The sequence below is a fragment of the Numenius arquata genome, chromosome W (assembly GCF_964106895.1).
Source record: "Numenius arquata chromosome W, bNumArq3.hap1.1, whole genome shotgun sequence".
Lineage (NCBI taxonomy): Eukaryota > Metazoa > Chordata > Aves > Charadriiformes > Scolopacidae > Numenius > Numenius arquata.
The window spans coordinates 10,159,521-10,184,346 of record NC_133615.1 but is presented as its reverse complement, the minus strand read 5'-3'; the positions used below and the strand labels follow the sequence as shown (position 1 = coordinate 10,184,346).

Sequence of the window (24,826 nt, the reverse complement as noted above, 5' to 3'; positions counted from 1 at the left end):
ATACTGGTACGGATGTAGTTGTGGCAGTGCTTGTTGTCAGACCTGGAGTAGCAGCAGTGCATGTTGAAAGGACATGCGAGGTTTGAGTAGCAGCAGTGCATGTCATATAACACCTACTCTAGCGCCAATATTTAATATAAAACCACCCCTGCAACACAGTCAGGAGAATTGATAACAAAATCATTATTTGATAGTAACAATCATCCCCAGACTCTAGTGGAGTCAGCTTGGCATAAAAGGGAGAAGCATACTTTCCCAAGGTAAAATCACAATTGTAATTAGTGACGAAATGCACTATGTGGCGCCCGAGGTGTGCAGGTAAAGTCGCTGCCCAACTTATCCCAGCATAAATCAATGTTAAACACCATAGCAAAATGGCATGTGTTCACTCAGCATGCAAAACTAAACCACTGCAAATAAACACAAACAACAAATGAACAATAATACAATGCATACGGCAGGTTAAGCAGCATTGCGTCAACTAACTTTAAACAAAACTCTGTAAAGGTATGATACAATATTTCGCTCAAAAATTACATGATGTGAGCTGTCTGTTTTAATTTCCAATCCCTCAAGGCTCTCAAAGGAAAAAAAATCTGATACTCTCTCAACTGAGCAAGCCGGAATTCAAACTATTCAGGCAGTATGTCAGAGCCCCAGTTGGGCCCCATGTTGGGCACCAATAACTTCTGTCAAGGTTTAGGCTGGGCTGTCTATGAAATGAATGACAGATGCTCTCTATTAACCCCCAGAAGGGGAAGGGAGAGGGACTTATGGGTTGAAAAAAAGTCTAAACCAGCTTTAATGAATTATTAACAGTAAAAAGAAAAGATAATAATATTGATAAGAAAATAATTAAATATATACAAACCCAATATTGAGCTCCCAGGATGAGAGTCACGTCACTGGCAAGCACTGGGACTGGACTCAGTGGCAGATGGGAACTGGATTCAGGAAAACACGGATTGGGATCAAAGGCAGAAGAATGGACAGAGTCCTCCTCGGACACTGGCCTTTGAAGAAAAAAGAAACTTGACCCCCCCCTTGATCCTTCAGCTTTATACTGAGCATGATGCACATGGGATGGAATACTCTGTTGGTCAGATTTGGGTCACCTGTCCTGTCTGCTCCTCCCCATGGGTGCGAGCCTTTTACGCTCTTCCTCTTCCAGCCCTCCAAATTGGCACATAAGAAAGTTAGCTGACCTCGGTTGTTATGGGAATAAGTATAAGCAAGAGCCTCTCTGTATACTGTTCCTTAGTATTAACTATAAACGCTGAGCATTATTACTGCTAGAAGCAGACACTTGTCTGAAGAACATACTGTTAATTTCAGAGAGTATAGTCAGTTAGAAGAGACAACTGAAAAATAAAATTACTGAAAAGAAGATTGGTTTTGTTCTATCTCGAACCAGGGCACTGTGCTTCTAGTTTATGGTTCTCCCCAATATAAGTGAATCCCAATTTTTTCCTTAACAGAATCTAATATAATTTTGTTGTGCTTACATTAATATTTCATGTTTTTTAGTCTAGTGATCACTGTTATGCTGTAGAAGTGTAAGACATGGTCCTTTGCAGTCCTTCATAGCTGTTCCCAGTACTGTCTTTGTGAATTAAGAAGAGATCCCACTCCCAGATTCGACTTGCTTAAAAATGCAATGAAATCTTTTGGCAGAGTTGGGAATTCATTTTACCACTCTTCTCCTGGTCTGGTTTCCCAAACTCTTAAAGTTGACATTGGGCAATATTAGGTGTGAATAAACATGTCTGTGGAATTTTTAGGTCCCTTTAATTCTTGACGTGCGGAAAGCAGACTCCACAACCTGTGGGGTTGTAAAGTAGGTATGTTTATTCGGCGCCGGGCAGCACGGGGGGTCGCCCCACCACAATCGTGCGCACCCACCGCGGCAGTTAGCTTAGGATTTATACAATCAGATCTTACATATTCAAGGGGCGCCTATACATATCCATGACCTTTCCCCGAAAAGGCGGTCTTTATTACAATGAGTTCCGAGAAATCATTTCCATAGTCTCCGCCTTTAACTCCCCCCAGCTGCACGTGCGCAGTGTTTCCCGGTGGTCGGTGGTCGTGGGCGGGGGTCTCGGGGATGAAGGCCATGTCCTCCTCGCTGTGTACCTCTCGCTTTTAATGTTAATGTGTTGCTCCAGGCCACGGGGTTGGGAAACCAGATGATCGCTCTGTCAGGACAACTGAATACCAATTGTTCCCTTATCTCCCAGCGAGGCCGATGTGACCACTTTATGGTTTCAACACCTCCTTTCTTTGCCTAAACACCTTGGCAATGGCTTTAGGCGATAGATACACAGTTTAAGCCAGGCAATGGCCCTGCCATTAGTGTTATTTCCTCTTATCATTCTGAAAGAGCAATCTGATCAAGAATAATTCTCATGTGATTATATGGTGTTTCCACAGCAGATTCTGAAATACAGTTTTAAAATGTCCAGCTTTTGCTGCCTGTTATAAAGACAGGAGATGTTCTGAGAATTAAGCAGCTGTGGTGTGTTTGAAAAGTCCATCTAATTTTGATGGACTGAATGGAGAGTACAATCTGATATGACAATTAAAAACATTGCTAGTAGCTTTCTCCCATCCTTCTTCCTATTCTCTCCTCCTACCTCTCCCAGTTGAAATGTGTGTACTTGCCCTTAGAGTCCACACACGCAAAGAATGTTTATTTTATTTCTGTGTTGTCTTACCCTTTTTCTCTGTGAGAGTAAGGTAGAAGCATTCAGAAACATGGCTCCTAGTTTTGCTATTGAATTTAATAGTATTTTAAGGATACGTTAGGCAGAATTAATTCAGGCTCAAAAGATACAGGCCAACTGGTAATTAAATGCTAAATTCTTTTGTTCTTGACTGGGAGTTGGGAGTTTGTGTTGACTTTTTACTATAGAAAATATTTAATTTTGTAGTCATAAGAGATTGAGCCATAAATATTTTCTCCTTCCTCAGATCTATCAAAGTTTGACTCTGCTGCTTATTACGAAGAAGCATAAAACAAATTCAATCACTTTGTGTGTTTGGGTTTTTTTTGTTGCTGTTGTTCAATATTAACTTCTGGTTTTATATTCATGCTAACTCTAATTGTTCTCTAATTACTGTTAACATATTTGAAGTCACGTTATTGCTTGAGACCAAACTGTGCTTGACCCCAAAATATTTGATACACTAATTTTTCACTTGAAAGATTTGTGTGTGAACACATTGCCCTTGAAATTGTTGGGAATTTTTTTAAATGTCTTTCTTTGAATTGGACGCTTGACAGGGAATGACTAATGCTAATTATGCTTCTGTCACAAGCCCTTTAGGTGGTACTAGAGGTTTCAGGATAACTTGTGTAAGCAAAGTTGGTTCTTTGCTTGTTATATTTGGCATTCTCTGCTAAAAGAGATGATCAGCAACATATATGTTAAAAATTAATATATTAAAATATTTTTATTTGCTCTCAAATGTCTTAAGTTGTTAAGACAGAGTAATGCTTACAACATCATACATTTACAAATAAACATCTTTGTAAAGAAACTGTGCAAGCAGTTTGCAATTCTAAATTGAGAAAGAAAAGTCCTCTGCGCAGCTGAATTTTTGCCTTTATAAGATAAGATTTATGTCTATCTTATGTTATGAGAGTTTATTTCTTCCTTTAATCTTGGGGGGGAAATTAAATACACAGGACTAAAGATATCCTAAAGCTTCAGAACTTTAGTATTCCAATTCAGCTTTAAATTCCTGTAGGGAAAAGAAAAGCAGAACAGCATTTCTATTGTGAATTTGTTCTAATGAGCTTTACCACTTGAAGGAAGAGTGCTTGCAGCCATTCAAAGACTGCTTCACATACAAACATTTTATCTTCACATGGGTCAGACAATATTTCACAAATAAGAGGTGAAAGTAATGGAGGTCCTTTTTGGTTAGTAACTATTCCTTTGTGGTGTTGGTTCACCATAGTTTTACCACCAATATATGGTGTTTGCATGGTGCACATCTAATTACTTGTCTCATTACTAATGTTGGAACATAGATTGGAGCATTGGGCTATGATTAATGGGATAAAATTTAACAAGTCGAAATGCCGGATTCTGCACCTGGGATGGAGTAACACCAGGCAAAAGTATAGATTGGGAGAGAAGTGGCTGGAGAGCAGCCCTGCAGCAAGGGATCTGGGGGTGCTGCTGACAGCAGGCTCAGTAGGAGTCAGCAGTGTGCCCTGGCAGCCAAGGGGGCAAACCACATCCTGGGGTGCATTAAACACAGCATAACGAGCAGATCAAAAGAGGTGATCATCCCTCTGTATTCAGCGTTGGCATGGCCTCACCTTGAGTATTGTGTGCAGTTCTGGGCCCCACAATTTAAGAAGGATGTGAGAATCCTTGAATGCATCCAGAGGAGGGCAACAAAGCTGGTGAAAGGGCTGGAAGCCCTTAGCATGCCCTATGAGGAGCAGCTAAGGACTTTGGCTTTGTCTAGTTTGGAGAAAAGGAGGCTGAGGGGTGACCTCATTGCTCTCTACAGCTTCCTGAGGAGGGGCAGTGGAGAGGGAGGTGCTGATCTCTTCTCCCTGGTATCCAGTGACAGGACATGTGGGAATGGTTCAAAGATGCACAAGGGGAGGTTTAGACTGGAAATTAGGAAACATTTCTTTACTGAGAGGGTGTTCAAACACTGGAACAGGCTTCTTAGAGAGCTGGTTGATGCCCCATGCCTGTCAGTGTTTAAAAGGCATTTGGACTTAATAACATGATTTAACTTGGTCAGCCTTGAATTGGTTAGGCAGTTGGACTAGACGGTCATTGTAGGTCCCTTCCAACTGAAAAAATAATCTATTCTGTTCTATTCTATACTGCCTTTTTGTGCTATCTCTGGACTTAATTAGCCGATGACACCAAGCTGTGTGGCGCAGTTGACATGCTGGAGGGAAGAGATCCCATCCAGAGGGACCTGGACAGGCTTGAGAAGTGTGCCCATGTGAACTTCATGAAGTTCAGCCAGGCCAAGTGCAAGCTCCTGCACCTGAGTCACGGCAATCCCAGTCACAAATACAGGTTGGGCGGAGAATGGTTTGAGAGCAGCCCTGAGGAGGACTTGGGGGTGTTGGTGGATGAGAAGCTCAACATGAGTCGGCAATGTGTGCTGGCAGCCCAGAAAGCCAAATGCATCCTGGGCTGCATCAAGAGAAGTGTGACCAGCAGGTCATGGGAGGTGATTCTAACTCTCTACTCTGCGCTCGTAAGACCCCACCTGGAGTACTGTGTCCAGCTTTGGAGTCCTCAGCACAGGAAGGACATGGACCTGTTGGAACAGGTCCAGCGGAGGGCCATGAAGATGATCAGAGGGCTGGAGCACCTCTCCTATGAAGACAGGCTGAGAGAGTTGGGGCTGTTCATCCTGGAGAAGAGAAGACTCTGGGGAGACCTTATAGCAGCCTTCCAGTATCTGAAGGGAGCCTACAGGAGAGCCTAAGAGGGACTCTTTGTCTGGAAGTGTAGTGACAGGATAAGGGATAACGGTTTTAAACTGAAAGAGGGGAGATTTAGATTAGATATCAGGAAGAAATTCTTTCCTGTGAGGGTGGTGAGGCACTGTTCCAGGTTGCCCAGAGAAGTTGTGGATGCCCCATCCCTGGAAGTGTTTAAAGCCAGGCTGGATGGGGCTTTGAGCAACATGGTCTAGCGGGAGGTGTCCCTGCCCATGGCAGGGGGGGTGGAACTCAATGATCTTTAAGGTCCCTTCCAACTCTAACCATTTTATGATTCTATGACTTTAGTGTAAGCAGCTATTAAGGAAATAGTCTTTCACATGCTTCTGTTATACAGATAGGAATATGTACAACTTATTGATGCACTTTCGAGGGTAAGAACACTAGTGGGAGTATAGTCTTCAAGTGTAAAACCAGTTTGTTGAGGTATAAAAATGGCATTTGCTTGATATTTTTAATGTCTGTAATTGTCTTGATTAGGATTTAAAAGCATTACTTTATTTTAGGTGCTTTTTACGGGAGGTAAAGCAGTTTGAGACGGCTCTGGTATGCAACTGCCATTTTACCCAGACATCATCTTAGTGTGGTGGAAAACTATTAATATTTAAAATTTGAGAGGTCTGGCTAAGAAGTTTATCCTAACAAAAGGAAAATACCTTTTCTCTAACAGTTGGCAGTCTCTGATTGTTTCCAACCCCCACTTCTGAGCTAAGAGAATACTGGATGTGCCGCTCCTAGATGCTCCACCAAGAGCCATCTCTCTGTAGTGTCAATTGTGGCAGTTGACAAGATACTTAAGGAGTTCATCCCTCCCAGGCATGGGTAATTGGCCTTATTAACATATAAATGATGGTCTGGAGTCCATTCTTCCCAAGAATGCACTGTTGGAAGCACAAAACACTAGCAAAGCTCAATATTGCTGATAAACACCTGGTGCCCTTCTGGGCACCAGACATGGAAACTGGGTGAAGATCCAGATCCGGTAGTTTCTACTGCCATGGCATCGGGGAGGAACGAGAGGCGGGGTGGACACCGCACGGTCCCGTTCTTCCGCCTTTCACAGGAAATGTTTTGTGCAACTGCCAGCTGCTCACAGGAAATGTTTTGTGCAAAATGTTTTGTGCAACAGCTCACGGTACAACCACAAGGAATGATGGCTTGACCACAGTTCCACCCACTCACTTTGCACAATAGGAGTATAAATATTACCCTGATTTCATACCTAATTGAGGGATGAGAATTCAATGTCAAATCGTAGGGACAGATCAATGGGTTTGTCCTCCTCGCCCCCCTCCCCCAAAAGGGACTCCTTTTGGTAAGATTTGCGACCTCGGCCATGCCGAGTGCTTACCCAGGAAATCAAGCTTGTGACTGCAATCGTATCTTTAAAGCTATATAGCTATTCTGCAGTTTAGTGCATTTATCACCGGCAATCTTAAAGAATCATAGAATCATAGAATCATAGAATCATAGAATGGCTAGAGTTGGAAAGGACCTTAAAGATCATCTAGTTCCAACCCCCCTGCCATGGGCAGGGACACCTCTCACTAGAGCAGGTTGCTTAAAGCCCCATCCAGCCTGGCCTTGAACACTTCCAGGGATGGGGCATCCACAACTTCCCTGGGCAACCTGTTCCAGTGCCTCACCACCCTCACTGTAAAGAATTTCTTCCTTATATCTAATCTAAATCTCTTCTCTTCCAATTTAAAACCATTGCCCCTTGTCCTGTCACCACTCTTCCTGACAAAGAGTCCCTCTTCGGCTCTTCTGTAGGCTCCCTTCAGGTATTGATAGGCTGTTATAAGGTCTCCCCGGAGCCTTCTCTTCTCCAGGCTGAACAACCCCAGCTCTCTCAGTCTGTCTTCATAGGAGAGGTGCTCCATCCCTCTGATCATCCTCGTGGCCCTCCGCTGGACCCGTTCCAACAGGTCCATGTCCTTTCTGTGTTGAGGACTCCAAAGCTGGACACAGTACTCCAGGTGGGGTCTCACGAGCGCAGAGTAGAGGGGCAGAATCACCTTGCGAGACCTGCTGGCCACACTTCTCCTGATGCAGCCCAGGACACGGTTGGCTCTCTGGGCTGCCAGTGCACACTGCCTGCTCATGTTGAGCTTCTCATCCATAAGCACTCCCAAGTCCTTCTCCTCGGGGCTGCTCTCCAGCCATTCTCCACCCAACTTGTATTTGTGCCTGGGGTTGCCACGTCCCAGGTGCAGGACCCTGCACTTGGCTTGGTTGAACTTCATGCAATTTGCACGAGCCCACCTCTCCAGCCTGTCTAGGTCCCTCTGGATGGCATCCCTTCCCTCCAGCGTGTCAACTGCGCCACCGAGCTTGGTGTCATCAGCAAACTTGCTGAGGGTGCACTCTATCCCACTGTCCATGTCACCGACAAAGATGTTAAACAGTACTGGTCCCAGTACCGACCCCTGCGGAACACCACTCGTTACTGGCCGCCACCTGGACATTGAGCCATTGATTGTAACCCTTTGGATGCGGCCATCCAGCCAGTTCCCTATCCACCGAGTGGTCCATCCATCGAATCCATGAGTTTCCAATTTTGAGACCAGGATGTCGTGCGGGACAGTGTCAAATGCTTTGCATAAGTCCAGGTAAATGACGTCAGTCGCTCTGCCCTTGTCTACCAAGTCTGTGGCAGTATTGTAAAAGGCCACCAAATTTGTCAGGCACGATTTGCCCTTGGTGAAGCCATGTTGGCTGTTTCCAATCACTTCTTTATTCTCCATGTGCCTTAGCAAGGATTTCAGGAGGATCTGCTCCATGATCTTGCCAGGCACAGAGGTGAGACTGACCGGCCTGTAGTTTCCCGGGTCTTCTTTGTTTCCTTTTTTGAATATTGGAGTTATGTTCCCTTTTTTCCAGTCAGTGGGAACTTCACCAGACTGCCACGATTTCTCAAATATGATGGAGAGGGGCTTAGCAACTTCGTCCGCCAGTTCTCTCAGGACCCGTGGATGGATTTCATCAGGTCCCATGGACTTATGCACCTTCAGGTTCTTTAAGAGGTCTCGAACCTCGTCTTCTTGTACTGTGGGTGCTTCTTCATTCCCAGAGCCCCTGTTCTTGCCCTCCGTGACTTGGGCAGTGTGGTTAGGGCCCTTGCCAGTGAAGACTGAGGCAAAGAAGTCATTCAGTAGCTCAGCCTTATCCACATCCTGGGTGACCAGGTCTCCCGTTTCCTTCCGGAGGGGACCCACAGCTTCCCTCGTCTTATTTTTATCCCTGATATATCTATAGAAGTTCTTCTTGTTATTTTTCACATCCCTGGCTAGATTTAGTTCTGCCTGGGCTTTCGCTTGCCTGATCAGGTTTCTGGTGACTCGGACAGCTTCTCTGTATTCTTCCCAGTCTACCTTTCCCTGCTTCCACCCTCTATAGGCCTCCTTTTTGGTCCTGAGTTTGTCCAGCAGTTCCTTGTTCATCCACGCCGGCCTACTGGCTATTTTGCCCGATTTCTTCTTTTTTGGGATGCACCTCTCCTGAGCTTGGAGGAGGCAATCCTTAAATACCACCCAGCTTTTTTGGGCCCCTCTCCCTTCCAGTTCTTTTTCCCACGCTACCTTACCAATCAGATCTCTCAGGAGATCAAAGTCTGCTCTTTTGAAGTCCAGGGTAGCCAGCTTGCTGCGCACCCTCCTTGCTGCCTTATGAATCTTGAATTCTATCATCTCATGGTCACTGCAGCCGAGGCTACCCTTGAACTTGACATTCCCGACCAGCCCCTCCTTGTTGGTGAGGACAAGGTCCAGCACTGCTCCTTTCCTCGTTGGTTCCTCTATTATTTGCAGAAGAAAGTTGTCGTCGACACATTCTAAGAACTTCCTGGATTTCCTGTGCTCTGCTGTGTTGTCCTTCCAACAGATGTCGGGGTGGTTGAAGTCCCCCATGAGGACCAGAGCGTGTGAGCGCGATGCTGCCCCTATCTGTTTGTAGAGGGCCACATCCTCGCTGTCACTTTGATCTGGTGGCCTGTAGCAGACTCCTACTGTAACATCACCTGCCCCCGTGCTCCCTTTAATCCTGACCCATAAGCTCTCTGTCTTGTCTTCACCCATCCCCAGGTGAAGCTCCATACATTCCAGCTGGTCCTTGACATAGAGGGCAACACCCCCTCCCCTTCTGCCCAGCCTGTCCTTCCTGAAGAGCTTGTAACCTTCCATTCGAACACTCCAGTCGTAAGAGCCATCCCACCACGTCTCGGTGATGCCAATAATGTCGTAGCCCTGGAGGCGTGCGCACATCTCTAACTCCTCTTGTTTGTTCCCCATGCTGCGTGCATTTGTGTAAAGGCACTTCAGCTGGGTGCCTAAAGGGGCCGACTTATTAGCTGAGATGGCAATCTGTATATGTTCATGAAAATAAACCGTACCATTTGTGCACCTGACTGCTTCTTTTGAATGCGGCCAGACCTACAGGAGACAGGCTGTTTGTGCATCTGGTGTCAGGCCTATAGTCACAGCAATAATTGGTCTCACTAAATGCAACATGCACACCTGGCTTTGTTAAGATTAGAATGATTTTCCTCACCTCTTTCCTTTCTTTGAAACATTATATAAGCAAGGTCTCTGCAACCGCTTGTCAGAGAACATGGGAGCAGAGGGGGAAATGGTGCCCAAATGTTCTCTAACTTGATCATAGTTAATAAAGCTTCTGTCTGACTTGTCTTAAATTGTACTTGCGTTATTACACACTTGGCATCCCAATATTGTCTGACATTAATTTTCCTGTAACTGAAAGGGGATCAGGTGGGGAGATTTGGTGTATTGCATCTTTAACTGCTCCACTAATGCAAGTGCTAAATCAAGCTTTGTTACGTATGCTTGAACTGTGTAAGCACTTTGTTTCTGATGCTTAATCATTGGACTTGTCTTGATTTCAAAATTCTCACTAATGTTTGCAAGGGTTATTGGTGTACTGCTTTAGTGGTAATGAAAATGCTTTCCAGAGTGAGAAATAAAATAATACCGTTGACATCTTAGAAACTCCTCCCCCCACCTTTGAAGTTTAGATACAGTTCTAAACATCTGGATGCTATTGAACTTGGACCATAAAAGTAGTTTATACAGTTCTTTTGTTTTTTCATTTACATTGGAAAAGCTATATTGCTGAGGTAATTTGCCTGAATAAAGATAAATTCAGGCAGGCAATTTTGGTTTTGGCCTTGCTCTGTAAACATAAGGATTCTATGTTGTTCTGTCTCCCTATTTATAGCTGCTATAGGGGAGAGAAATATGCACTGTTCAGTGAACTTCTGTTATGATTTCAGAGGATGTGAAGTGCTACACAGTTTAAACTGAGATGTGTTTTAAAGGAGTTTGCATTTCCTTGAGACAGTAATGTATTCAGACAATACAAAATGCAAATGTGTATTATGACCAATAGGCTTGTAGTCAGTACTAGGATGATTTTGTCAAAATCATAGAATGGTTGGGGTTGGAAGGGACCTTTAAAGAACATCTAGTTCCATCACCCCTACCATGGACAGGGATGTCTTTCAATAGATCAGGTTGCTCAAAGCCCTGTCCAACTTGACTTTGAACAATTCCAGTGATGGGACATCCACAACTTCTCTGGGCAACCTGTTCCAGTGTCTCACCACCCTCATTGTAAAGAATTTCTTCCTCATATCCAGTCTAAATCTCCCCTCTTTCAGTTTAAAACCATTGCCCCTTGTCCTATCACTACAGGCCCTGGTAAAAAGTCTCTCTCCATCTTTCATGTAAGCCCCTTTTATGTATTGAAAGGCCACAGTAAGATCTCCCCAGAACCTCCTTTTCTCCAGGCTGGACAACCCCAACTCTCTCAGCCTGTCTTCATAGGAGAGGTGCTCCAGCCCTCTGATCATTTTTGTGGCCCTCCTCTGGACCTGCTCCAACAGGTCCATGTCTTTCTTCATGTACCTTGTTATATCTTCTTGTAAGTAGGCTATATTCTCATTATTCATCTAAATGCCATAACTTTGTATTAAACTGGGCACTACCTTAAGCTACCAATCCAAGAAACTGAGCAGTACTCAGTTTGCTTAGTTAGCTTTTGTTTAGAGCTAGGTACATGAAGAAGCAAGTTCTTGAAATCAGTCAGGAACTGTCAAGCTCATTTTCACCTAACAGCAAAACAGGGTAGTCTCCTCTCAAACTCTTAGTTCAGTGTTGTTATAAATATTTGTTAGTTTGGTACATGTCATTTCATGCATGGAGATTGTGTATGGATAGCTGAGAAATTTTGGACATAAGTGAATTTGAGAGAACAGCCATCTGGTTGTAGAGCTTGAGTCCTATCAAAAATAAGAGGTGCCTAAGGTGAGCAGTTACTGAACAGGGCAAAGACTCATTCTGAGTAGCATGCATAGCTTCTCCTTTGTGGTTTTTGCAGCTTCTGTAGTAGATCTTCCTTCTGTGTACCTGTAGAGTTCCTTTTGTTTTGGAAGGCTAAATGTGTTGCACAGTATAATAAGATTCAGAGTCTCTGAGCAGAGGACAGAAAACAAGTTTTGTGCTGAACCACCCTGCTGAATATGTGGGTGTTTTTTCTGTAGTGTTTTAACTACTTGAGCTGATTTAATTAAATCTTAATTTGTCTCATCAACCAGTAATGGAAAACATGTTCTTTTACTTTGTGAGAAAGGATTTCTTTTTTTTTAAGAAGTATGTTTTAAAACTTTTTTCCTCATATAACTAAGGGGTGGCTAATGATATGATGAGAACGCTTGTTTAGTGGTTGCAGTCGAGTCCCAAAGTCTTTAGGGTTTCTATTCATACTTTTTGTGATATCTTTTATTTTAATTTCTAGCTGGTAGCTCTTATAAACATATTCAAAGGGAAGTTCTATTTATTTGGTCTTTCAATAGTCAAAATTGGTCTTTACTGTAGCTATTCGCATGGAGTCCTCATTTTTGAAAACTTAAAATTCCAGCTGTTGTTAAAAGTGGAGATGCATCTTTCCATGGATTCAGTACAAGCTTGAGTGTTGGAAACAAGATGCATGTAGTCTTATTTTAATTCTGCCATTTCTGTCACTTGATATATGTCCTCTTTATTTCTCCATTTGAAAATCCAAAGATTAAAATATTTATTAAAACTTTTAAAGTTAATTGCACTTGCTGTGTGACACTACTACTATTCTGAAAATTAATTTTCAGAATACATATGCCAAAGCTATGCTTGGAACATGCACGTAATGTTAAAGAATTTATTTGGATCTGTAGAGAAACCTCAATTAAGTATTTCTCTGTAGGTGTGAATTTTAGCATCCATAGATGAAATTCTGAACATGTTTATGCAGATACATGAGGATTTTTTTCATTGATAACATATTTTCAACACTCTGACTGGGTTCTTTTAGATATTCCATATATAGAGGGTTTAATGTTTAATATCAACTTTAGTTTTTTGAAGTTATTTGACATTACATGGGACTGATTTAGCAGACTGATACAGCAATTTACTTAAATCACAGTACAAATATAGAGTATATTAGTTGCAATATACAGTCGAATCACAATACAAATGTAATTCTCATTACTGGTCTCCATCACAATGCTGGGCATCCACAGTCATTGGGAAGGAATATGTGGGTTGAAACTGGCTCAGTTCTGTTACTCTCTTCAAAGTTCTTTCTGTTAGTTGTATAGTTTTTATACTGTATATGCTATACTGAGTCTTTTGTTTTGGCTCTATACTGAGTTTTTATACTCAGTTTGGCTGAGCCACATATACACCCACCCATTCTGGCCTCGCTAACTCAGAAAGATATGTATTTTCTGCTTATTATTATTACCAACTCAAGGGCAGTTACACAGCCATTTGATTCCCTCACCTGTTGTAGCCATTTATCTAGAACAGACTACCTCCCATCGCCTTTGTGTTGAGATAAGTTCAGCTTTTTGTAACAGTTGTCATCAGTCACTCCCTACTTAGCTTTGTGAGTATGTAGTCCTTGCATGTCTCTTCAGAGCCTCCTTCCATTGTAGGAGCTCATTGATCAGAGCATGAAGTGTTTAAATTCTTTTACTTGAAAAAGAGAACTTTTCTGTAAGATACCTTTTTGACACTGTGTAGAAATTCACTTTATTGTTCAATAATTCCATCATTTATATTGTAGGTCATGCAGGAGTCTCTGCGAGCATGATGAAGAAAAGAACTTCTCACAAGTAAGTTGCTAATATCTTCCCTAAAGTATAGTTCTCAGTAACTGGAAGTACTGTTCTAGAAATGTATCTGTATTGTTCCAGTCATTTTGCTCTTGAAAATCATGTGGAGTAGTATTCAGACAGTGTATGTGTGTAGAGTTAGACTTTAATTCTTTTGGGAGGACAGTGGGAAAGAATGCACCATTGGTAGAGTTCTAAACATCATTTTTGAATGTTACTCTGAGAGAAATTATCCTGTCAGTACAATTCTGTAATTTACTCTATAATTCAGAGACAAGAGGTTGCAAGCCAGAAATTGGGCACATGTACTCTAGGATTCATTACAGCTTTAGTTTTTGAAAAGGATTTTTCACCTTTTTTTTTTTTAAATAAAGAACATACTGAAGTACTTCTATAAGGTGGCTGCTATTTGTGTGAAGGATACTTGCTTATCCTATACATTCACGGCACGTATTACTCTCTGAACTACATTTTGAAATAGTAGCAGCTAAATGCTGCTATAAGTAAATGTGAGAAGATACAGGTAATAGCTTAGACATGATTGACCTTAGTGTCTAACAGCTAGATGTTGCATCTGGTTGCATCTCTGGTGGGTCAACTCTAAAATAATCTGGGGAAAGGTGAAATTTATTAAAATGCTATTAGTTATATTCTGAGTATGAAGTCCTATAGTGGTGATATACAACATGCATCAATCCAAAGCAATTTGTCTGGCAGAAATATTTTCTGCGATTAACATTTGAATTAGTATTAACTGTTTCCCAGACACAACACCTGATGTAAAACTGCTCTTAATTCCTTCCACCAACTCTTCACTATTCAGTCTTGTCTGTCTCCTTACAAGGCAAAGATAAACATTTATTTGTCTAGAGACAGGTAGAGTTAAAATTTAATTTCTCTTGTTCTTTTTCAACCGCTCAGAGAAAGGAGTGTATGATGGGAAGACTATCAGAGGTGGGTTGCCTTTTGTACTTGAGGGTGGCTAGATTTGTCTTTATTGTTGTGTTGATATACACTTATTTAAATATCTAAATAGGTTGTATATTTTTTAGCATAAAGGCTTTTATGGGGCATATTAAGTCGTGATCCTAAGTCACATGATTTTGAGGTATTTAACTTAAACGCCCAACTAAGTTTTATGTTAATTTAGCCTAGTTTAACTGTTTAAGAATTGTTTGGTAAAGGTTTTATTTTGTACCAAACTAAGACGACTGACTTTGCTGCTCACTGACTTCTCTGAGAATGAGAGACTAGTATAGAGTTGGTTTTATTTGATATTCATTGCTTACATTTTGGAAATGAACAGTAAGTAGTGCTGTAGACATGTTTATAGTAAACAAGTAGGATATGAATCACTTGAAGGCCATAGGGGAGATTCTAAACTAGGTTCAGAAGTTCATGGGAGAGGAGAGAGCCAACAGGATGGAACAGGACATGGTCCAGTAACTGAGGAAGTGATTAAAACGAGCTGTGTGGATTAGTCTTCTGAACTCTTCCTAATTAAAATGGTAGTTAACCATTGACCCTTTTGGAAGGGGGGTCCCATGATTACAGGTCAGCTGCAAAAGGGCAGTTCTTCTGTGTGCTCTGTCAGTTCAATGGGTAGTGATGATCTCTCTGAATATGGAGCTGACCCTATTTGTCTCAGATCAGTCAGTAGTCTCTCAGCTCTCATCCTTTCCACCCTTGGTGCGTAAGGAAAGAGTGCACAAAACAGTGTAAGTATAAAATCTTCCTTATGCTCTCCAGGATTCTCATAGTTGGCAGTTCAAGGACTTTGAGGTAGAGGTTGTATCTGCAGTTTAACTACCACTGTACTTATCCCTTGTGAATTTCTGATCACATTTTAAACTAATTTGTTGTGGTGGGTTATACTTGGCTATGGGCCAAACTTCCACCCACCCCCCCCACCCCCTCCCTCCTCGGTGGGGCAGGAGGAGAAAATAGGATGAGAAAGCTCATGGGTCATGATGAAGACAGGGAGATTGCTTACCAGTTAGTCACAGGCAAAATAGGCTTTACTTGGGGAAAATTAATTTATTGTCAATTAAAAAAGATTCAGGTGGTAAGAAACAGGAAGACAAACATTAAAACACCACCTTTCTTCCCATGCTCAACTTCAGTCCTTCACTCCAGACTCCTCTACCACCCACCACCCCCAGGGCGGTGCAGGGGAAATCGTGGAAGGGAGTTTACAGTCAATACGTAACAGTTGCTCTCTGCCGCTTCTTCCCTCTTGTACTTACTTTCCCCCTGCTCTAGCATGAGTTCCCTAGAGGCTACAGTTCCTGTCAGGAAAACTCTGCTCTGGGATGGGTTCTCCATGGGCCACAGTTCCTTCAGGAAATATCTAACTACTCCAGCATGGGTCCTACACAGGCTGCAGTGTGGATATTTGCTCTAGAACCATGGAATACCTCCTTTTCTGAACTTGGTGTTCCCTCTGCTGTTTCTCACACTTTTTCTTTTTTTTTTTTTTTTTAACGTTTTTTTCCCCCCTCCTTCTCTGCCTGTCCAGTTCTTTTTTGCCCTTTCTTAAATGTGTTTAAGGTGCCACCAGCTTTGATGATTGGCTCAACTTTGGCCTGCGGTGGGGCCATTGCTGAGCCAGCTGGAACCAGCTGTGTCTGGCACAGGACAGCCCCTGACTTCTTCTCATAGAGGCCACCCCTGCAGGTGTCATCATGCGTGTGTGTGTCCACTACTATAATGGCTTTTGAAGGCGTACAGAAAGTACTTTAGAACTTCTGTCTTTAGTAATGTGCCTCATAGTCTGAATATTGAGGAAAAATAGTTTATAACAATTCTCTGATCATATGATCCCTTGTTAGGGATAGTCTGTAGTAAGACCAAAATTCTAATTTAGGCCCTATTTTAAAAAACTTTTCTACATGGCACTGTGAAATATAGAAACTGTACTGACCATTGCTACTCTGCTTCATTTGTACTATTTTCTAAATTTCTTTGAACTTTCCATGATCTGATTCTGCTAATAAAACTTTTTCATGTAACAAGATTTTACTTATCACCTTAATGCCTTCAAGAAAAATACTCAGTCGCCAAGGCCGAGCAGCTCTGGTGCTGGCATGATCCGCAGCAGAGCACTCCAGCGCAGTGCACAGGGGGTTTTCTAAACCTGGGGAACCTCAAGGGGGACAAGACCTGGATGGGGCCAGGAGCAATGGTGGCCAAGCACACATATAAAAGAAGCCCCTAGGGAGCTCTAGAGACCAGGGCAAGCAAACAAGGTGTGGTACATCAGCAAGGGTGTGGCATGGCAGTTGGCACAGAAGGGCATGCAGGAAGGGCACTGTAACTCTGCCAGCTCGACCAGGGAGCAATGGTATCCACTCGGCAAAAGGCTATGTCCTCTCTGAACTCTGCAACTGCCGCAGCTTCCCAGACAGAGCTCCAATGGGAACATGCTGCTACCCAGGTGTCAAGCTGCAGGGCATGCCCTACTTGTATGTCAGTATCATCCGATGTCAGTATCATCCATCAGATGTCAGTATCATCCATCAGATGTCAGTAGTGAGCACACCTGTGGGAGGTGTGCCCAGGTAGTGAACTCCTCTGCCTAGCAATGGAGCTCTGGGAGGAGGTGAGTAGGTTGAGGAGTATCAGGGAGTCCAAGAGAGAGATAGACTACCGGAACTGCACCCTACCTTCCCTGGGGCAGACCTGTCATGCAGACAGGATGCATGATATGGAGGATTCCCTGTCCTCTCTCTACCCAGCAGAACACAGTAACTTAAGGAATAGGGGGAAATGGCAACAAGTCCCTGCCTGGTGCAGCAGGTGTGTCTCCTCCATGACTACCCCTCTTTCCCAGGTGCCCTTGCATAATAGGTATGAGGCTCTGCAAGTTGAACCGAACAATGACAAGGACAATGGTTCATCTAGGTTGGTGTCGCCAAGGTTAAGTTGGCCTCCGTACTGTGTCAAAACCACTTCCATAAAGAAAATAAGATGAGTTATTGTCATAGGTGACTTCCACCTGAAAGGAACAGAAGGCCTGACATGCAGACAAGACCCACTTCTTAGGGAAGTCTGCTGCCTCCCTGGGGCCTGGGTTAAAGATGTGATGAGAAAACTTCCTACCTTGGTATGCTTTTTCAGGTAGGCAGCAATGAAGTTGCAATAAGAAGTTCAAAGGCAATCAGGAGAGACTTCAGGGCCTTGGGACAACTGGTTAAGGGATCAGGAGCACAAGTGTTCTCTATCCTCCCAGTTGCAAGGAATGATGAGGGAAGAAACAGGCAGACCCAGCAGATCAATACCTGGCTCTGAGCCTGGTGTCACCATCAGAACTTTGGGGTTTTTTGTTCATGGGTCAGTCTACACGATACCAGGCCTGCTGGTGACAGATAGAATCATAGAATCATTCAGGTTGGAAAAGACCCTTGGGATCATAGAGTTCAACCATCAACCCTAACCCTACAACTACAAAGTTCTCCCCTACACCATATCCCCCAACACCACATCTAAACGTCTCTTAAACACATCCAGGGATGGTGACTCAACCACCTCCCTGGGCAGCCTATTCCAATGCCCAACCACTCTTTCTGTGAAAAATTTCTTCCTAATGTCCAGTCTAAACCTACCCTGTTGCAGCTTAAAGCCATTCCCTCTTGTTCTATCGCTAATTACCTGAGAAGAGACCAGCACCAACCTCTCTACAGTGTCCTTTCAAGTAGTTGTAGAGAGTGATGAGGTCTCCCCTCAGCCTCCTCTTGCTCAAACTAAACAGTCCCAGCTCCTTCAATTGCTCTTCATAAGATTTATTCTCCAGGCCCTTCACCAGCTTCGTTGCCCTCCTCTGCACTCGCTCCAGCACCTCGATATCTCTCTTGGATTGAGGTGCCCAAAACTGGACACAATACTCGAGGTGTGGCCTCACCAGTGCTGAGTACAGGGGCACAATCACCTCCCTACTTCTGCTGGTCACGCTATTTCTAATACAAGCCAGGATGCCATTGGCTTTCTTGGCCACCTGGGCACACTGCTGGCTCATATTCAGCCGCTTGTCAATTAGAACCCCCAGATCCTTTTCTTCCAGGCAGCTTTCCAGCCACGCTTCCCCAAGCCTGTAGCGATGCATGGGGTTGTTGTGGCCCAAGTGCAGGACCTGGCACTTGCCCTTGTTGAAACTCATACCATTGATGTTGGCCCATCGATCCAATCTATCCAAGTCTCTCTGCAGAGCCTCCCTGTCCACGTGCAGATCAACACTCCCGCCCAACTTGGTATCATCTGCAAACTTACTGATAATACACTCTATGTCCTTATCAAGATCATCAATAAAGACATTAAACAGAAATGGTCCCAACACTGAGCCCTGAGGAACACCACTTGTGACCGGCCGCCAGCTGGATTTAACTCCATTGACCACCACTCTTTGGGACCATCCAGACAGCCAGTGCTTGATCCAGCAGATCATATGCCCATCCAGGCCATGAGCAGCCAGTTTTTCCATGATAATTCTATGGGGAACAGTGTCAAATGCTTTTTGAAAGTCTAGGTAGACAATATCCACAGCCTTTCCCTCGTCCAATAATCGGGTCATCTTGTCATAGAAGGAGATCAGGTTTGTCAGGCAGGACCTGCCCTTCATAAACCCATGCTGACTAGGCCTGATCCCCTGGTTGCCCATTATATGGCTTGTAATGGTACTCAAGATGATCTGTTCCATGATCTTCACTGGTACCGAGGTCAGACTGACAGGTCTATAGTTTCCTGGATCCTCCTTTTTGCCTTTCTTGTAGATGGGTGTTACATTTGCCACCCTCCAGTCCATTGGGACCTCTCCAGTTAGCCATAACTTCAGGTAGATAATGGAAAGTGGTTTGGCGAGCACGTCTGCCAACTCTTTCAGCACTCTTGGGTGTAGCCCATCCGGTCCCATAGACTTGTGTGCATCCAAGTGGTGTAGCAGGTCACTGATCACTTCCTCTTTAATTGTAATGACCTCATTCTGCTTCCCCTCCCTGTCTCCTAGCTCATGAGGCTGGGTGTCCAGGGAACAGCTAGTTCCACTGCTAAAGACCGAGGCAAAGTAGGCATTGAGCACCTCAGCCTTTTCCTCGTCCTTGATGACTATGTTTCCCTCTGCATCCAATAAGGGAGGGAGATTTTCCCTAATCCTCCTTTTGTTGTTAATGAATTTATAGAAACATTTTTTATTATCCTTAACAGCTGTGGCTAGGTTGAGCTCTAGCTGCCCTTTGGCTCTCCTAATTTTCTCCCTGCATAGAGTCACTACCTCTTTATAGTTTTCATGAGAGGCCTGCCCCCTCTTCCAAAGGTTGTAGACTCTCCTTTTGTTTCTGAGATCCAGCAAAAGATCCCTATTTAGCCAGGCCAGTCTTCTTCCCCACCTACTTGTTTTTTGGCACACGGGGACAGCCTGCTCCTGTGCCTTTAAGACTTCTCTCTTGAAGTATGTCCAGCCTTCCTGGACTCCTATATCCTTCAGGGTAGCCTCCCAAGGGACTTTGTCTAGCAGTCTTCTGAATAGGTCAAAGTTTGCCCTCTGGAAGTCTAAGGTGGCAGTTTTAGTAACCCCTCTCCTTGTTTCTCCAAGGATCAAGAACTCAATCATCTCATGATCACTGTGCCCTAGACGGCCTCCAACCTTTACTTCCCCCACAAGTTCTTCCCTGTTCACAAGGAGCAAGTCCAGGAGGGCACCTTCCCTGGTCAGCCCACTTACCAGCTGCGTGAGGAAGTTATCCTCCACACACTCTAGGAACCTCCTGGATTGTTCCCTCTCTGCTGTGTTGTATTCCCAGCAGATATCCGGGAGGTTAAAGTCCCCCACAAGAACAACGGCAAGTAACTGTGAGATTTCTCCCAACTGCTTATAGAAAGCTTCATCCACCTCACTGCTTTGGTTGGAAGGTCTATAGCAGACTGCCACAGCAATATCAGATTTATTGGCCCTTAACCTAATCCAAACGCTCTCAACCCTGTCATCACTATACTTGATTTCCGAGCTCTCATAGCATTCTCTAACATACAGGGCCACTCCGCCACCTCTCCTTTCCTGTCTATCCCTCCTGAAGAGCTTGCTTGAAGAGCTTGAAGATCTCCATCCCCTGCCTCCACTGAGATGGCAGACCAAAGGACCTCGCAAGCACACTGTCCCTCACACATTGGCATGCTGCCCCCAGGCATGTCTCCAGAGAGCCTGGTTTTATCCCTGTTCCCCTTCAAATCTAGTTTAAAGCTCTTTGAATGAGCCACAGGTGGGACCCCTCAACGCTTTTCCATTTCAGACCCTCCAGCAGGGCAAATAAAGTGAGCTGACCTTGGTTGTTACAGCAATAAATATAAACAAGAGCCTCTCTGCACACTGTTCCTTGGCATCAACTAAAAACATAGGTCTTATCACTCTGAGAACATACAGTTTTCTGCACAATGTGCTGTTAATTTCAGAGAGTTAAAAGAGGCCTAGCTAAGTAGTAAAATTACTGAACGGAAAATTGGTTCTTTTTCACCTCAAACCAGGACATTCCACCCCTTATTCCATACCATTTGTGTCATGCTCAGATCACTAATACTTTTATCTATGTAGATAGATACATGCAGGTTACTCATTTCTGATTTATCTTTATACATAAAAGCTCACTAAGTCCATTTAGTTCATAACTGTAGGACTTTATCATAGCAGATTCCCAGGATAGGAAAGATGGATGAAATTCATTATGGTTCATGCCCACAGGTAGCATGTTCATCTCAAAGAGTTTTGCTGGATGCCACTTGATGAATCCAGCTCAGATTTCATCACTGCTGTGTTATCCTGAAAAACCCTTATAGAACACTGTTAGTATTATATAACAATTAACATCATACAGCTCAGAATTACAGTATTCTCACCCAGGGTCAAATTCCCTTGAGGTACACATTGAATTTCTCCATTCTCCAGCATCACCCACCAAGTACATCCAGGTCCTTGAGCAAAAACACTCCCACAAATGGGTTTGCCTTTCCCTGAGGCAGGAAAAACCCATACAGTTTTCCCCAGCATATTCCTTTCATGCACCACAGGGTCTTTATCCCCTTCTACAGTATGTAACAGGACTGATTGAGCAGGACCAGCTCAATTAATGGATCCCCTGGTGTTAACAAACCAGGTAGCTTGTGCTAAATGCTTGTCCCAATTTTTAAAGGATCCACCATCCATTGCTTTCAGGGCAGTTTTTAACAATCCACTGTGTCGCTCAATTTTCCCAGAAGCTGGTGCATGATAGGGAATGTTATACCCATTCAATGCCATGTTCTTTTCATAGAATCATTCAGGTTGGAAAAAACCCTTGGGATCATCAAGTCCAACCATCAACCCTACTCGACAAAGTTCTCCCCTACACCATATCCCCCAACACCACATCTAAATGACTCTTAAACACATTTTGCCCAGTTACTTATAAGATTGTTTTTGAAATGAGTCCCATTGTCTGACTCAATTCTTTCTGGAGTGCCATGTTGCCACAAGACTTGCCTTTCAAGGCCCAGGATGGTATTCCGGGCAGTGGCATGGGGCACGGCATAGGTTTCCAACCATCCAGTGCTTCCTTCCACCATTGTAAGCACGTAGCGCTTACCCTGGCAGGTTTGAGGGAGTGTGATGTAGTCAATTTGCCAGGCCTCCCCATACTTATATTTTAACCATCATCCCCCATATCACAAAGGTTTCAATCTTTTAGCTTGCTTGATTTCAGCACGTTTCACAGTTGTGGGTAACCTGCACAATAGCGTCCATGGTTAAATCCACCCCTCGGTCACGAGCCCATTTGTACATTGCATTTCTTCCTTGATGACCTGAAGTGTCATGGGCCCACCAAGCTAAAACCAGTTCACTTTTATGTTCCCAGTCCAAATCCCTCTGGAAAATCTTAGCAGCCCGGTCCACTAGCTGATTGTTCCGATGTTCCTCAGTGGCTCGACTCATGGGTACGTGGGCATCTACATGGCGTACTTTCACAACTAGTTTCCCCAGCCAGTCAGCAATATCTCACCATAATTCAGCAGCCCAAATGGGTTTACCCTTGCGCTGCCAGTTGCTCTGCTTCCATTGTTTTAACCATCCCCACAGAGCATTTGCCACCATCCATGAGCCAGTATAGATAGAGTATTGGCCACTTTTCTCATTCAGTAATGTCTAGGGCCAGCTGGACGGCTTTTACCTCTGCAAATTGACTCGATTCACCTTCTCCTTCAGTAGCTTTTGTGACTTGTCGTGTAGGACTCCACACAGCAGCTTTCCATCTTCGATGTTTCCCTACAATACGACAAGGCCCATCAGTGAACAGAGCATACTGTTTCTCATTATCTGAGAGTTCATTATATGGTGGGACTTCCTCAGCACGAGTCACTACCTCCTCTGGTGGCATTCTGGAGTCTTTGCCTTCGGGCCAGTTTGTGACCACTTATACAATTCCTGGATGGTTGAGGTTTCCTGTTTGAGCTCGCTGTGTGATTAAGGCAACTCACTCCAGGTAGCATCGGTGGCATGGGGAGTAGAAGGAACTTTACCCTTGAACATCCAGCCCAGCACTGGTAATCAGGGCACCAGGAGGAGCTGGGTTTCAGTACCGATTACTTCTGAAGCAGCTCCAACTCCTTCATACGCTGCCAAGATTTCTCAGTTGGGGTATAGTTGGCCTTGGAGCCTTTGTATCCTTGACTCCAGAATCCTAGGGGTGGACCTCGAGCCTCCCCTGGTGCTTTCTGCCAGAGGCTCCAGGTAGGGCCATTGTCCCCGGCTGCAGGGTAGAGCACATTTTTAATGTCCTGTCCTGTTCAGACTGTGCATGCAGTAGCCCTTGGACCAATCTCTTGTTTGATTTGCTCAAAGGCCTGTCGTTGCTCAGGACCTCACCCAAACTCATTTTTCTTTCGAGTCCCTTCATAGAGAGGTTTCACAATCTGACTGCAACCAGGAACATGCATTCTCCAGAAACCCACAACACCCAAGAAGGCTTGTGTTTCCTTTTTTGTTAGTAGGTGGGGACGTAGTTATTTTGTTAATCACATCCATTTGGATCCGGCGACATCCATCTTGCCAACTTAATTCCCAAGAAGTGGATGTGTCAATGTAGGTCCTTTGACCTTACCTCTTTGTACAGCAAAACCTGCTTTCAGAAGAAGAAAAATAGATTAAAACAGAGAAAAATGCATTATCAATATCAATTGTAGCATCCCACTTGGCTGCTTTTGACTCCAGTTCATACTGCAGTTCTAGCATGTCTGGCACAGCAGCACTCAGTGGTGGTATGACTTCATTCAGGCCACGATAGTCTACTGGTAATCTCCAGTCTCCATCAGACTTTCAAACTTGCCATGGAGGGCTGTTAAAGGGTGAGCGAGTCTTGCTGATCACTCCTTGGCTCTCTAGGTGAGGAATCAGGTTCTGGATGGGAATCAGGGAGACTCAGTTGGTGGGATACTGTGGTCAATGCACCATGGAAGTAGCACTTGGCACCTGCTGTTCTTTAACCCTCAGCAGTCCCACCACAGAAGGGCCATCTGAAAGACCAGGTTAAGGTAGACAGCTGTGTAATGTCTTCAGTCTCTACAGCTGCTATACCAAAAGGCCACCAATACCCTTTGGGGTCTTTGAAGTACCCTCTCTTGAGGAAGTCTATGCCAAGGATGCACGGAGCATCTGGGCCAGTCACAACAGGGTGCTTCTCCCATTTATTCCCAGTTAGGCTCACTTCAGCCTCCAGTACAGTCAGTTCTTGAGACCCACCTGCCACTCCAGAAATAGTAACAGGTTCTGTCCCTTTATGATTCCATGGCAACAGGGTACACACTGTGCACCAGTGTCCACCAGGGCTTTATACTTTTGTGGCTCTAATGTGCCAGGCCATCGAATCCACACCGTCCAATAAACTTGGTTGTCCCTCTCCTCCTCCTGGCTGGAGGCAGGGCCCCCCTAATGTTGAGGGCAACATCTACATTTAACAGATGAGTTCCTACCCAGACCAGGGAACCGCTTACCATGGACTGGAGCAGCCATCCTCCTGCAAGGATTCTTTCTTCCATCTGCTTTACCTTGCAGCTCAAGCACTCATGCTCGTAGGACCGGGGTAGGTTTTTTTTATCCCACTTACATCCTCTCTGTAGTTGTGGAGGCAATGCCACAGGGAATCTTGGAG

The 24,826-nt window shown here is 44.2% G+C and overlaps 1 protein-coding gene across 2 annotated transcripts in view; it reads left to right on the top strand.

Moving 5' to 3' along the window:
- The window catches only part of LOC141476624 (spindlin-Z), a 107,319-nt gene that overhangs the window by 69,800 nt on the left and 12,693 nt on the right, over positions 1–24,826 (top strand). For both annotated transcript variants that reach the window (XM_074165398.1, XM_074165399.1), the window contains one exon: positions 13,616–13,664. In XM_074165398.1, the coding sequence (XP_074021499.1) occupies positions 13,616–13,664 (49 nt within the window). The remainder of the gene's footprint in view (positions 1–13,615; positions 13,665–24,826) is intronic.